The 14099-nt window shown below is 46.9% G+C and overlaps 1 protein-coding gene across 1 annotated transcript in view; it reads right to left on the reverse strand.

Moving 5' to 3' along the window:
- Positions 1 to 686, reverse strand: part of RPN2 (ribophorin II) — a 32052-nt gene extending 31366 nt beyond the window's left edge. The window contains exon 1 of the mRNA XM_066587469.1: positions 586 to 686. Within this exon, the coding sequence (XP_066443566.1) occupies positions 586 to 595 (10 nt within the window). The 5' untranslated portion in view covers positions 596 to 686. The remainder of the gene's footprint in view (positions 1 to 585) is intronic.
- Positions 687 to 14099: the final 13413 nt, after the last annotated feature.

Raw genomic sequence — 14099 nt, forward strand, 5'->3', positions numbered from 1 at the left:
CGCACATTTATTGTGATCAAACGCCTTTATGGGGAAAATAAGAGTGAACTAAGATTTTATTAAGAAAAAAAAGTTTTTGTTGAAAAATGCCCTTTTTTCACCGTAAGCCCTTAAATCGCCCTCGCGGGGCACGCGTGACGGGCTGCGATGTTTTTTTTCTCATCTCCAAAACGGATTGCAGCGTATGACCACGCACAGCGCACGGATGGTTAAAAAACAAACAGCTTTACGTTTTTTCCCCCTATTTCCATTTTTCACCTACATGACCGCGCCGATGCGGACCACCCTAACATGGCAGAGCTGCAGAAGAAACACCAACACAGAGGAGCGCGGCCGCAGCAGGACTGGCGCGACCAGAAGTATCTATATATTATGTAGTATGTCACGACAGGCCGACGACTGCAGGCAGCTCTGGCGATAGAGGGAACCGCACTGACTGGCGGCCTGATGCCACCCGCACACAGAGCAGTCAGGGAATGACACCACAAGCAGGCAGCCCCCGCGTGCCCGTCCTCTGACAGCACACCAGTCATGTCTGCCAGACGGAAAGCGGGCATTGTCTGTCAGCCGCACGGAACTACTCACTCGCTGCCATGTTGCTCGCTCCCGCCCCTCACAGCGTCACCCGCACTCACTGAGCATTACTTCCGGCGCTGTCCAGACGGACGGGCACACTGTGTGGAAGAGGGGTGCGACTAAATGCAAAGCCGGAGATATGCGGAACGTAAGAACCACCCGTTCTCCTAGCTCAGACCTGTAGTGTAATTAGGGAGGTATATCGCAGAGGGATAGTTATTGTTGAGGAAGACCCAGGACATGCCATGGATGCGAATACACTGAAGAATAGTGTCCCCCTTTTCCGGGTCTGCAGATGGTTTGCTCCAAACTAGGCGGGAAGCGACGCGCATGTGTCTGTGATTCATTGGGCAACTCTGCTGCCAATCTAAGTAAGGGGCGGGGCTTCCGGTGAGGCCTGTCGCCATGGTTTACTCTTTGACCCTTTCCTCGCTGGCTTGTAGCTGCGATTGACAGCTGGAGTAGCCAATCGTTTCAGTGAAGTCATAGACGCCTGGTTTCTGTCACGTGGCGCCTGGCAGCTGCTGACAGGGATGGTGTGTGCGCAGAGGTGATTGGTCAGAATGGGACATTCATAAATGACTGTATGCAGGAAGTGGACTGAGGTCGAAGGCCACCTGCAGGCGGACGGATTCTCAGGCTGCTGCAAAATTTTACCCGTGGAGTACAGAACCCATTCATTTCAGTTTTCGTTTACATTTACGAATTTTGCTTGTGCAAAAAAAATAAAAATACGCCGCATGCTCAGCTTTTCTGCACGTTTGCGCACCAAAGGTCCCTATAGACGTCAATGGGAGGGTACGGAAACACGCGCTAAAATGCAAGATGTGTGATACACTGCAAAAAGCACACATCTGAAAGTAATTAGATTAATTAGCCATTTCAATGAGAGCCTTGTCGTTTGGTGTGTCTGTACCCTCAGCGCAGGAGAGTTTTTCTTTTTCTTGAACCCTATTTTCTGCTCTGGGAAACCTTGTTACCCCCAATTACTCTTTGCTACAGCTCTCCTCTGGATGTCCTTAGGACAGGGTCACTCCACCCCACAGTTGACATAGGCTGTGCCGGTACTAGTGTAGTATGTCTCCACCGGAAGTATGGGTTGGTTGGGCTCACCTGCAAATCACGCCCAAAGCTCCCAATTGGCTGCCACACACACACCTTCCCAGATTGCTGACGTCCGAGCTGAATCTGTAAAGTTGTGTTTGTGGGAGCCATTTGGGAGCTTTTGTCAGCTTTGGATGTTACCTGTAGGTGAGCCCGACCAACCCATACTGCCGGTAGAGACATACTACACTAGTATCGGCTATTCTATTAGCACCAGACAGACTCTTTTTCTGGCCACTCATTGTATGACTCGCTGACTGAGGCACAGTCCTGACCACTGGTTTCTTCCATCCAGAGAGATGGTGTGGTTGCTTCATGGCGATGGGGTCCCGATTTTAGTCTACCATGAAGATAAGGCTTGGGCTTGAGACTCCGGCGCTGTGGGCACTGGCACTGTGCCAACATGGTTGTTCAGTGATAATCATCCCCTCTTATCCCCCCTTCCATGCAGAGTCCACAGAATCCTGACGAACTTTATTTGCCTCATTTGTCCGTTCAGCAGGAGTACGGTAACACTCATACTCTGGATCTGCTCGTTCCATGGTATCCTCCATTCTCTTGGACTAGAATCCATAGATTGTAGTCGGGCACATTGTTGGCCGGGCTGCCAGAGACAGCTATGAGGGCACTATCTACTTAGTCTACAGTTCCCTATTCGCATGTAGTCATGTTTGCTCAATGCTGCACAGGTCAGTGTAGTCGAGCAGCCAATGGCTACCTTGCATAAATATTGCTTATATGTACATCGGTCAGCCATTATCTGCATGACTATGTGCTATGCTGGGAGGTCCGGCACTCCATTCCCTCCTTCCTCTGTACTGATATTACAATGTATCGCCAGTTCACAATGCCATAGATTCCATTGTGGCAAACCACCCGTCCGTTGCATTTACCTCCTCCATAGGGAGTAATTACCTTGGGGTCTATTTTCGTATTGTATGTCCTTACACAACTCTTTTGCATATTTGCCTGGTCACTCCTACCTTTGCTTCACAATCAGCAGCAGGTATTGTGGGCAACCGCGACTAGCGGGTAAATCTTCTACCCCAGCCATGGACGGCATGTATTCTTCGTCAGACTTAGTCATTTGGTGTCAGTAGCTGCACAACATGAAGGTACATCCTGACGTCTGGCCGGTTAACAGTTTTTTTTTACATCTGCTCTGCTCCCTATGACTATGTCCGGCCTTACTGCATTGACACCAGGCCAGGTGATCAGCTCATTGCCGGGGATCCCAAGCCGCAAGATCCCAACAATGAACTATTGTTGACCTATCCTAAGAATAGGTCGTCAATAGCTTTTGCCCAGAAAGCCCCTTTAAGGCTACATTGTTGTAGTCTTCAGAACCTCATTTGGAAGTTCCACCCCAGGGCTCCATCTGGATGGCCAAAAACGGTGTCCAGACAGTACCCTGGATGGCTTCATAGGCTGTTGCTTGGCTGCAAGTTTTGCTCCTCGTTTCAACAGCTTTCTGTTAGATTCCAGCACTTTAGATGGACAGATTAACATAGTTGACTTCACTTTCCTGTTTTGCTAATAACAGTCTATGGAGTCATTTAGGGTTCCATCTGGATGCTGGTTTTGACCATCTAGATAGAACGCTGAAGCAGAACCCCTGAACATGGCTCTCAACACTATGAGAATGTAGCTGTACATGGTGAAGCCTGTGCGTCTCAAGTTTGGTGAGGCATGGCATGCCACCCAAGAGTCCTGGACTCAGAAGGACAACCCCATAGTCCTGTCACATGACTTTTATATCCGAACTTATCACAGATTAGTTCAGACAGCAAGATATTCTCTTTTAGAACAGGGTGCTGTTCAGCAGGTTAACCTTTGTTATGGCAGTAGGGTAGAGAAGAGACATACCGTGTTTCCCCCATAATAAGACCTACCTCGATAATAAGCCCTACCCTGGTTTTTGAGGGAGGCTTGAAATATAAGCTTTCCCCCGAAAATAAGCCTTAGATAACCAGCATTAAAAAAAACACAAATCAATACTCACCTGGTCCGCGGCGTCCCGATGCCTCACAATGGTCTCCGGTGGTACTGTGGCAAGCTGCAGTGTCCTCCACGCTGACATCTCAACTTCTTTGTAGTGACAGGGCTTTGAATACCTCGTCTTCAGCAACGCGAGCACCGTGATTGGATCGAGCGCCAGCCAATCACAGCAGGCGCTCGATCATTCACAGCCATTCAGTGAATTACATTACCAGATGGCTGTAATTGGCTCATTGAGCATCGGCTGTGATTGGCTGGCACTCGATCCAATCACAGTGCTCGCTTTGCTGGAGACGAGGTATTCAAAGCCCCGTCACCAGAAAGAAGTTGAGATGTCAGCGCGGAGGACACTGCAGCTTGCCACAGTACCACCGGAGACCTTCGTGAGGCATCGGGACGCTTCGGACCAGGTTAGTATAAGCCCCCCATCGTCCCCCTGAAAATAAGACACCGTGCCTCTTTTGGGGCAAAAATTAATATACAACAGTGTCCTATTTTCGGGGAAACATGATAGTTGCTTTGGTGCATGTGCACATGGCTAAGTTCTCAGGCAAAGATTTTGGTGTGTATTACAGGTAGAAATCCTTGTAAAGTCTACATACAAACCCTGACCCACTGAATTCAAATAGAAGTTTCCTTCACATGGGCGAGCGCGATATCAGGCCGTGAAACTTGGCCCAATAGCTCGCTCATGAACGTGCGATGAACCTGCAGATGCAAGATGTCTTTCTGTTATAAACACCTCCCATCACTTCAGTAAAGTCGCAATCCTACGGTAAGAGTTTCCCATTGTTTTTAATGAGAGACCTCGCATCGCACTTGCATGCGCATCACACAGCGTGCAATGTGTTTTCCTGTCCCATTGAAAACAATGGGCAGCGCATTCCGAGGAACTTGCAAAGACACAGCATGCAGCGTTTTTTTTCCTTGCACCGCATAAGGTTCATATTCATGCTTCTTGCACCGCACAAATCTCGCCCGTGTAAAGGCAGGCTAACATATATTTTTCACCGGCAACGCTTGCTTGGAAGTTATTGCCACTTGAGCTTTTACAGTAATAATTTGCAGATCACGGACATATATTTCTTTTACAAGGCCTGTTAAAGGGGTTTTATGGGCAAAAACTATTGATGACCCATCCTTAGTTAATCGCAGGGGACCTGCCACTTAGGATCCCCAGCAATGAGCTAATTGGCCAACCTGAAGCTTGACGATAATTAATGACACTTCCAGCACTTCTGCCTCCAACGTCAGGGACGTATGCAGAAGTGTAATAGCGGCTTCAGCTCCCATTGCTTTCAATCTAGGGTTCTTCCGTTCCCATCCCCTATAATGCACGTCCGACCCGCTGCACTAACAATAGGCGGGCGATCAGCTTGTCACTGGGGATCCCGAATAGCAGCTCCCCGGCACATGGATAAGCATTACTCGCCCCCCCTTCCCCGGACTTACAACTCGCACAGTTTAAGCTTGCTGCTTGTTGATGCTGTCATTATAATTCCTTCCCTCCTTTCTCTGAGACGTTCTAGTAAACACTCTTCTGAGAAGAAAGTTATTCAGACAGCTTGTAATATGGGGTTTCAAAGTGAAAGTCAGTATGGTAAAATCATTATATAAAGCGGATGGGAATGGATATTAATGCCACATGGAGAAGCTTTTATTATAATGGCATTTTTGTGGAATGATCTTTTTCTGCCCTTTTCAGAATGAACACCAGAGGGCGCTGACGTTTTCTGCTGTTTACATTCGAGAGTAGACCATTGGGTTTCTGCTTTTTAGAAAGCACATATGACTTCACCCAGCGGACCCCCAAGTATGTTGCAGGGGTCAATACACATAAGATTTGGGTTGCTCACATTTGTAAATTTACTAATATGTCAAGTCTGCACAGTCCTAGTGGCCTGAGGAGCTGTACACCACTAGCCTGGTAAGCCCAGCCTATAATGTACAGTGAAAGCATTGCAATAGGCAACCTCTTTGAGAGCGAGCACTCCCGTATCCAGATCAGATATAGAACTTATTGCACAAGGCTTAGCTGCTATGTCTGTCATATTACATGCTATGCTCGGAAATGTTCAGCTAGGGATGGGTAAAGGTGCAGAGTGACTGTGATTGCTTGTTAGAAGGCAACTAGTGCTACAGCTGCCCTGCACATTTACGTACTAATACGTGAGAGCGCTGTCCGGCTGATAGTGACACTGATGAAGTATGTGGTCCCTGATCGCATCTCCAAGTCCTCTGTAATGGACAAAAAAAGGGTTAAAAAAAGTAAAGTTTAACATAAAACTAGTTTTAAAAAAACTTCCCTATGGAGCCGCGTTTTCGGGCAGTGTGATATGACTTTTGACAGTCGGAAGTCCTACTTTTTGTCCCTAAAATAAGCCCTATCTGCATAAAAAAAAACAATACATCACCTAAGAGGCTCTGTTAGGTCTGTCGCATGTCTCCTCTTTAGCTCCAGCAGACTTGCTTGAAGTTTTCTGCGAGCGCTTCTTGACTTGGAGGTTCAAAATCCCCGCCTCCAGGAAGCGCTAGCTGTGATAGGTTCCTGAGCACCGCAGCTCAGCCAATCACTGCAGTGCTCAATGACCCAATCACAGCCATTCATTTAATGGCTGTGATTGGTTCATTGAGCGCTGGCTCTGATTGGCTGAGCTGCAGCGCTTGCAAACTAATCAGAGGCAGTGCCTCCTGGAGGCGTTTTTTTTAATACTCCTGATCAGGAAGCTCTGCTGGAGGACTTCAAACAAGTGCTGGAGATGCAGAGGAGACATGCGGCATAGCTGGACAGCGCCCCTTAGGTGATGTGTTGTTGCTTTTTTCATGCAGCTAGGGCTTATTTTGTGGGTAGAGCTTATTTCAAGACCCACCTTCGAAAATCCCAGCAAAAGAGTGTAACAAAGTCGTGAACAAAATCACGATATGGCCACAGAAACTGATGCGATATCGCTGTCGTCCGTGTGAAAGAGGCCTAAAGGTAACATGTTATTCAGCTGTACAATGAATACTGTAAAAAAAAGCTGAATTTGTTTTCCATGTCTGCCCACCCTTCTAAAAGAAACCAAAAGTTGAAGAATCCATTATGTAAGAAGGAGTTTTATTGTCAGCAGACCTTTCAGGTCCAAACTTCAAATCCAGCAATGTGAAAAATGGCCCACCAGCAGTCCACTGCGTGCAACACAACAATTCACAGTAGACAGGAAATGGAACATTCCAGTATATCATCCAGGTTAGGCTCCGTTGACATCTGCATTGGAGGTGCCATCAGGAGCCTCTGGTACAGATTCAGCGAAATTACCAGAAAACCACAATGCAGCATGCAGCACTATTTTTCTTACAGTAGAATGCTGGATACGGGACGAAATCCCAATAAACCTTATTATAGTCAGAGGGGGCTGTCAGGTGCCTTGGTGTCCCGACATATGATGTTCCGGCATCAAAGTCACTTTCATTGTTGCGTTCCTATGCTGGGGCAGAACAACAGAAGTGGTTAATGGTGTGAACGAGGCCTTAAAGGGGTTACGCCAATATATAGAATTATCCCCTATCCATTATGACCATTGGGGACCAGGGGCGTTCCATCCATGAGGCAAGATGAACCTCCTGCCACAGGTGGCACCACCTAGCAGGAAGGGGGGAGGGGGAGACGCAGCAGACAAGAGAAGAGGTGAGGCCCTGCAATGATGTGTAGATGGTAATTGAATATGGACCTATGATGATGTTACAAGGGGGCGTAGCTCCGCAGTGTAGACTAGCATGTGTGCTGGGCAATGGGGCTCAAAGATCTATGATGACATCACAAGGGGGCATAGCTCTGCAATGTAGGCTAGCATGTGTGCTGGGCAGTTGGGCTCAAGGACCTATGATGTCACAAGGGGGCATAGCTCTGCAGTGTAGACTAGCATGTGTGCTGGGCAGTGGAGCTCAAGGATCTATGATGACATCACAAGGGGGCGTAGCTCTGCAGTGTAGGCTAGCATGTGTGCTGGGCAGTTGGGCTCAAGGACCTATGATGTCACAAGGGGGCATAGCTCTGCAGTGTAGGCTAGCATGTGTGCTGGGCAGTTGGGCTCAAGGACCTATGATGTCACAAGGGGGCATAGCTCTGCAGTGTAGACTAGCATGTGTGCTGGGCAGTGGAGCTCAAGGATCTATGATGACATCATGAGGGGGCATAGCTCCGCAGTGTAGACTAGCATGTGTGCTGGGCAGAGGAGCTCAAGGACCTATGATGACGTCATGAGGGGTGCAGCTCAACAGTGGAGACTGAAGGACTTGTGATGATGGATTTTTGGTTGAGAACATATAGCTAGGAAAGTACTGGGAGTTGCAGTTCTTTCCTAAAACCTTCTTACATCCCAGATTAGCAGCCGGAAAGTGCTGGGAGTTGTAGTTCTCTTAACCCCCTCTTTATAATTTCTTCTCATATCACACAGTGACAGTATGGATATGCTGGGACTTGTAGTTCCACCTCTTATTCTCTCTCCTTGTAACTTCCTTTAATAACCCATAATGTCCTGGACATGCTGGTCCGTCTTACGTTCACATGTGGAGAATAGGCTGTGGTTTTCTGCAGCGTGTGGGATTTTGAGGAATCTCACCCATGAGTTTCTGAGAATCTGCAGCCTGCATGTTACAGGTGAATTATGATGCAGATCCTTAGGCCGGCTTCACACGACCGGACTCCTATTGCTGCTTTTTTGAACTACTGGACAACAGCTTTACCAGGCAGTAGCAGAGCTTCCGAGCCTGCGCCCCAGATGCCAAGCCGCACTGTTGATCTGGATTATGATTTTCTCCAGCAGGCTTCGGGGTATTTTGTCGCTTCCGAATTGTATCGTGTGCACACATCGTGGAGCAAATTAGACACAAGCTATCAGCCTCATATCCAAAATGGCTCTCTGCCCAGAAACAGCCAGACAGGGCCTTTTATTGTACAGCATAACATGGGCGGGCAACAGGTTACATCAGTAACATATAGGATTCTCATTTGTCGGATCATATAGAATCCCCCCCCCCTTCCTGCCCACCTTCTCTCAAGTCCAATGTATAAGCAAGTCTTTGTCTCACAAACATGTGCTCGAATCTGAAACTGAAAGCAGATATCTCCCCGTTCAAGAAGATTCCGTGTGGGGGATGGGGAGGACTGGGAGAACACTCAAGCAATAACATATAACACTGTGATTTAACTCTTTCCTTATGCAGCAGAGTTTCACATTAGGCTGAAGTCACAAAACACACATAATACGTCTAGTGCAAATCGATAGACATTTTATACTAATTAATTATCATGTCTACTACACTGTATAGTTAGTATATGGACTAGCGAGTGCTCCAAGAAAGTCTTTAGAAAATTGCCGACGACAGGTAAAGAAAATTGCTCCAGGATTAGCCGAAAAAGTTCGAAGGGCTGTACGTCTGTCTGTATGTGTGTTATGTATGTACATACACACACTCATGTATACATGTGTTAGTAACTCTTTCTTTGGGGAAGTGGGGGTGCTATTTTGCTGTTCATCTCAGACCTCACAGAGGCTAGGCACACTCCTGATGGGGACTGACAATAGGGGTCTAAAAGGAATGGAGAACGTGTGCCGTATTACACACGACCGAGTTGGATTCCACATTCGGGAGGCCCCAGCTGGCGTCCACGGTTACCTGTCATTTCGGCCGCCTCTTCTGTACTGCGGATAGTCCGCATGGCTCGCTGTGTCAATTGAGAAGGGGCCGCAGATCAAACGCCTCCAATTGACTTTAATGGAAGCTGTCCATATGGAATGTGCTCAAAAATTGAGCATGCTGCGATTTTTTTTCTCTTCCTCCCAGAGAGGAAAATTGCAAATAATTTCCACTCGTGTGCAGTAAAAAGCAATTTTCCACAGCATGCTATGGAAGGTATTTACTGTGGTACCTGGAGGCAGACGCGATAAATGGCCCGTGGATCACGCTATGAAAAGATTTCCATAGGCTAACTATGGAAAGCGCAGTCCAACGTCCATGAGCGGAGAATCATAGCGATTCTCTGCTCGCGGGATTGAAATTGCGGCATGCTGCGATTTGCCCCGATTCCCCGCGGTGAGCTTATCTAGATAGGCTCATCGCGGAGACCTGTTTCCCACCCTATCTCTAGTGATATTCCGTCACGGGAGTGGACAGGCAGACGTAGGCTGGGCTCACTCTGGGCGGATTTGCCGCAAAATTCCGCCCAGAATTTCACCGTGGTAAATCCGCTTGTGGCCGGTAATCCAGGGATTAGCCAGTCATGTGGACGAGATTTCTCGTCCACAAGGGACGGCAAATCCACCGCGGCAAAGCCGACACTGCGGCGCGGGTTTGCCGGCCGCATCATGTTCATTTTATTTCTTCTTCCGCTGCGGCCACGCTCTCCTCTATGGGAGCGCCGGCCGCAGAGGAGGAGCGTGCGGCCAGGCCGCTTCAAAACCCCCAGCTAAGTGCCACGGGCTTTGAAGCAGTGGATTTCCGGCAGAAATCTCACGTTTTTTCGCTGCGGCCAAACCGCGAGATCTCCGCCCGGAATCCGCCCTGTGTGAACCCAGCCTAAGAGTGGAAAAATGAATATAACAAAACTAAAATAATGTGGTTACAGAAGTGCGAACACCCTCTTATATTTGGGGACGTCGTTGTGTTCAGAATTAGCCAATCACCTTCACACTCACATTAAATAGTAGTCACTTCACAGCTGCCATTATTTAAAGTCCTGGGTAATTTCACTGTTCTCCCAAATCTAATCCACTTGTTGGTGATCTTCTTCACTTTGCTCCTTGGTATATGCAATGCTTCAGAAATATTTTGGTCCCTTCTCCTGGCTGATACCTTTCAAGAATCAGACCTCTTTGATGTGTTGAAAACTTTTTACGACTTTTGCTGGAAAACACAACTAAGAAAATGTCAAGAAAATCCTCCTAGAAGAGCTGAGCTTTATATGGGGGGGAAGTCAGAATCATTTTAAGGAGTTCCGTAGCTACATCCTCACAACTTGATATACTTTTTCATTGTGTCAGCCGAGCTCCTCGATCGCCTCCTTCCCTCTATGAATGTCATCTTCTTGGTTCGTCTTGTTTCTTTTTCCCTTGCCCCTTCTTCTCCCCCTCCCGTTACCTTTGTGTGAGCATGTGCTCAGCATGTGTGTGATGTAACTGTAGCCTGGCTGAATAGGCGCTCTGTATGTGTACAACATGTGCGCGCTGGCCAGATACAGTGACATATATATGTTTGTGTATGTGGCGGCTCAATGTCTAGCTTTTTTTTTTTAAGCTAAATGGAGTTAATTTTGTATCTCCAGAAATGCTCAGCTGGTAGAATGTATACAATGTGCAGGTAGCTCCAGAGGTAGATACAAAGCGCTACTACATGTGGTCCTCCATTCAGGGACTGTAAGTACAGCAATGACAAGCTGCAATGAAGACATAGAAATCTGTGCACCTTTTAGTCCCTTTTCGTTGTTTTGTTCTCCTGCTGTAGGAGAGTCGGAGGTGAAGAAGTTCCCATCATTGGGTATATATGATGTTTGCAGCATAAACGTGTCCATTTGTCCATTCCATCTGGCCCAACGTATAATTTTCACAGTGTTACGGTATTTTAGGCCAGATTTGAGATAGCGATAAACAAAATGTTTTTAAAAAAGCAATTCACACCATGCATTTCAATACTACATTACAGCAAAAGGATGATGTGTTTTTTTCCCCATGGGTTTTGCAGCACAGTATTGGTCTGGCATACTAGAGGTATGTGACGGCACTACATGAGCTTGCGATGGTGACTAAGAACAAGGTAGTTTTTTAAGGCTGCCTGTCCACAGCCGTGACGGAAGATCGCTATCGATATTCCGCCACGGGGGAGGAGGGGGGAACACTGACAGGTCTCCGCGATGAGCCTATCTAATAGATAGGCTCACCTCGGCAAAACGCAGCATGCCGCAATTTTAATCCTGCGAGCGGAGAATTGCTATGATTCGCCACTCGTGGAAGTCAGGCTTCCCTTTTCTTACTAAGCCTATGGAAAGCGTTCACTGCGATAGCCACGTCCGGATTATCACCGCGGATGACGCAGTGACATAAGGGGTTATCCCACCAAAAACATGCAATAGAACCTATTGATTTCAATGGGTTTGTTCACACGCACGTATTTTCCTGCGCATTTTGGTCGCACAAAAAAAAAGGCAGCATGCTGTATTTTTCTGCACATTTGTGCACTAAACGTTCCCATAGAAGTCAATGGGGATGTGCAAATGCATGCGCAATACACTAGGAGATGCGTGAAACACTGTGGAATTGCGCAGGAAAAACAACACATCTTGAACTCACTAGACTAATTGGCTGGGGGCGTATTTCTGCGCGCACACAAAAAGTACAGTAAAATGCACGCACAATTTACCAATATTTGCTCCCCAAAAAGGCTGCGTTTATGTGCACGCAAATACGCATACGATCGTGTGAGTCTAGCCTAAAGGATGGGTGATAAATTTGTTATCGCTGATCCAACAGCTAGCTCCCACCCCCCCCACCGCAGATCCTGAGAATGGCGCAACTTGGGTTTCCTAGTGGAAGAAGTGGTAACGTCTGGCATTTGTTAGTGGTCCACGTGGTCGGATCACCGCCGATATAGGCTTAATTAGCTGTCCAGTGACACGTAAGGCCAGGGTTGCACATCAGTAGCTGCAGTGCGGAGCTGACCCTCTTTGCTGGCTGCTAGGCCTCATATATGCATACATTGTAAGTTACTTTTTGTAAAGTAGCCTTGGAGTTCTACACTTTCTATTCGTTGCTTTGATACAATTATGATTACATTTCTGTTAATCAGTTAATTGCTTTTGACAACATAAATGTAACAGAGCATCTTTGTGTTTTGATATGTGCAACTTACTTACAATATGATAGCATAGATATTGTGTGAATCAGGAACCAAACATATTTAGGAAGTTGACACTCTGTGCCCATCCTGCAAAATCATTAAGCTTTGTCCTGCCACTTAATGGTCATATATGGTACTGCAGTTGGCAAGTTATGAAAGTAACGCTTGTAAAACAAATGGCTCGTTCACAAATGTGTATTGGAATGCTTTTGCAGGCGCTCAGGGCTCCAGATATGTGAGATAAAGTTGTGATCCTGGACGCAGACATTAATATAACTTCCCATTGAAGAACACCACGGTCAGCCTCTCCCCAGTCTGGAATTACTATTAATGGAAGTAATAATAATAATCTTTATTCATATAGCGCCAACATATCCACAGATCAGATATTACATACAGTATACACAATGTCAATAATAGGAATGAGGGTCATGCTCACAAGAGCTTACAGACTATTAGGAACTTGGGTGATGCAAGAGGTAGCAGTGCTGGTCCTTTATATAGAAGTATGGTACTAGTCGTAAAGCGGCATGAGCACCAGCTGTGTATGTACAGGTATTAAGTACATCAGGATGTAAGCTGTGTGGAGGATATAGTGGGGTGAAGGTGGTCAGGTTCTGAGGGGGAGTGTAGAAGAGGGAAGATTAGGAAATGTGATAGGCCTCCCTAAAGAAATGTGTGTTAAAGTATGATTAAAACTGTGGCTATTGGGGATTAACCCAATTGTCTAGGGTAGCTCATTCCAGAGAAATGCTGCAGCTCAGGAAAAATTTTGGTGACAGGAATTGAAGGTTAGAATTAAGGGGTCACTTAATGTAACTAGCCTCCCTTATATATAAATCAGATATTATTATAATATTATTCTTTATTTATAGGCCACCTGCAGACGGCCGGGTCGGATCCAGCTGCGAGAATTCTGCGAGCCCCGCACAGAAATAAAGCATGCCGCGATTTGTTTGCTGCGCGAGGTTTCGCTCGGCCAAATTGCGGCCGTCTGCATAGGATCGCGTTTGTTAACGCAATCCTATGGCAGCTTTCAGGGGCGGAAATTCCGCCCATCTGCAGGCGGCCATACAGTGCCAACATATTACGCAGTGCTTGGATTACTTCCAGGAGTTCTTCTCTTCAGGTGACTCATGTGATCTTATGTTGACTACCTGAGAATTACTTGGCTTTATGTTCACTTAGGCCTCCTGTACACGCGCGATATATCATTGCGTTATCCGCGGCGATAATCCGCACGCCGGTAACGCAATGAATGCTTTCCATAGGATAACTATGGATAGCGCGGCCAATGTACACAAGCAGAAAATCGCAGCAATTTTCTAATCGTGTATAAAAATCGCGCCATGCCATAATTTTCCACGATGAACCTATCATTAATGATAGGTTTATTGTGGAAAATTGCGGTGACTTTAGCGTTCTCCCGCGGCGGCTCCCACGACGGAAATCCGCTGTGGGTAAAAGCGACGCCTGTGGACAGGTGGCCTTAAGAAGTTAGTTTTTCAGTCAGCATAATTCCAGTGTAATGATATTATGTGGACCCTACC

Source organism: Eleutherodactylus coqui, chromosome 13 (assembly GCF_035609145.1).
Source record: "Eleutherodactylus coqui strain aEleCoq1 chromosome 13, aEleCoq1.hap1, whole genome shotgun sequence".
Classification (NCBI taxonomy): domain Eukaryota; kingdom Metazoa; phylum Chordata; class Amphibia; order Anura; family Eleutherodactylidae; genus Eleutherodactylus; species Eleutherodactylus coqui.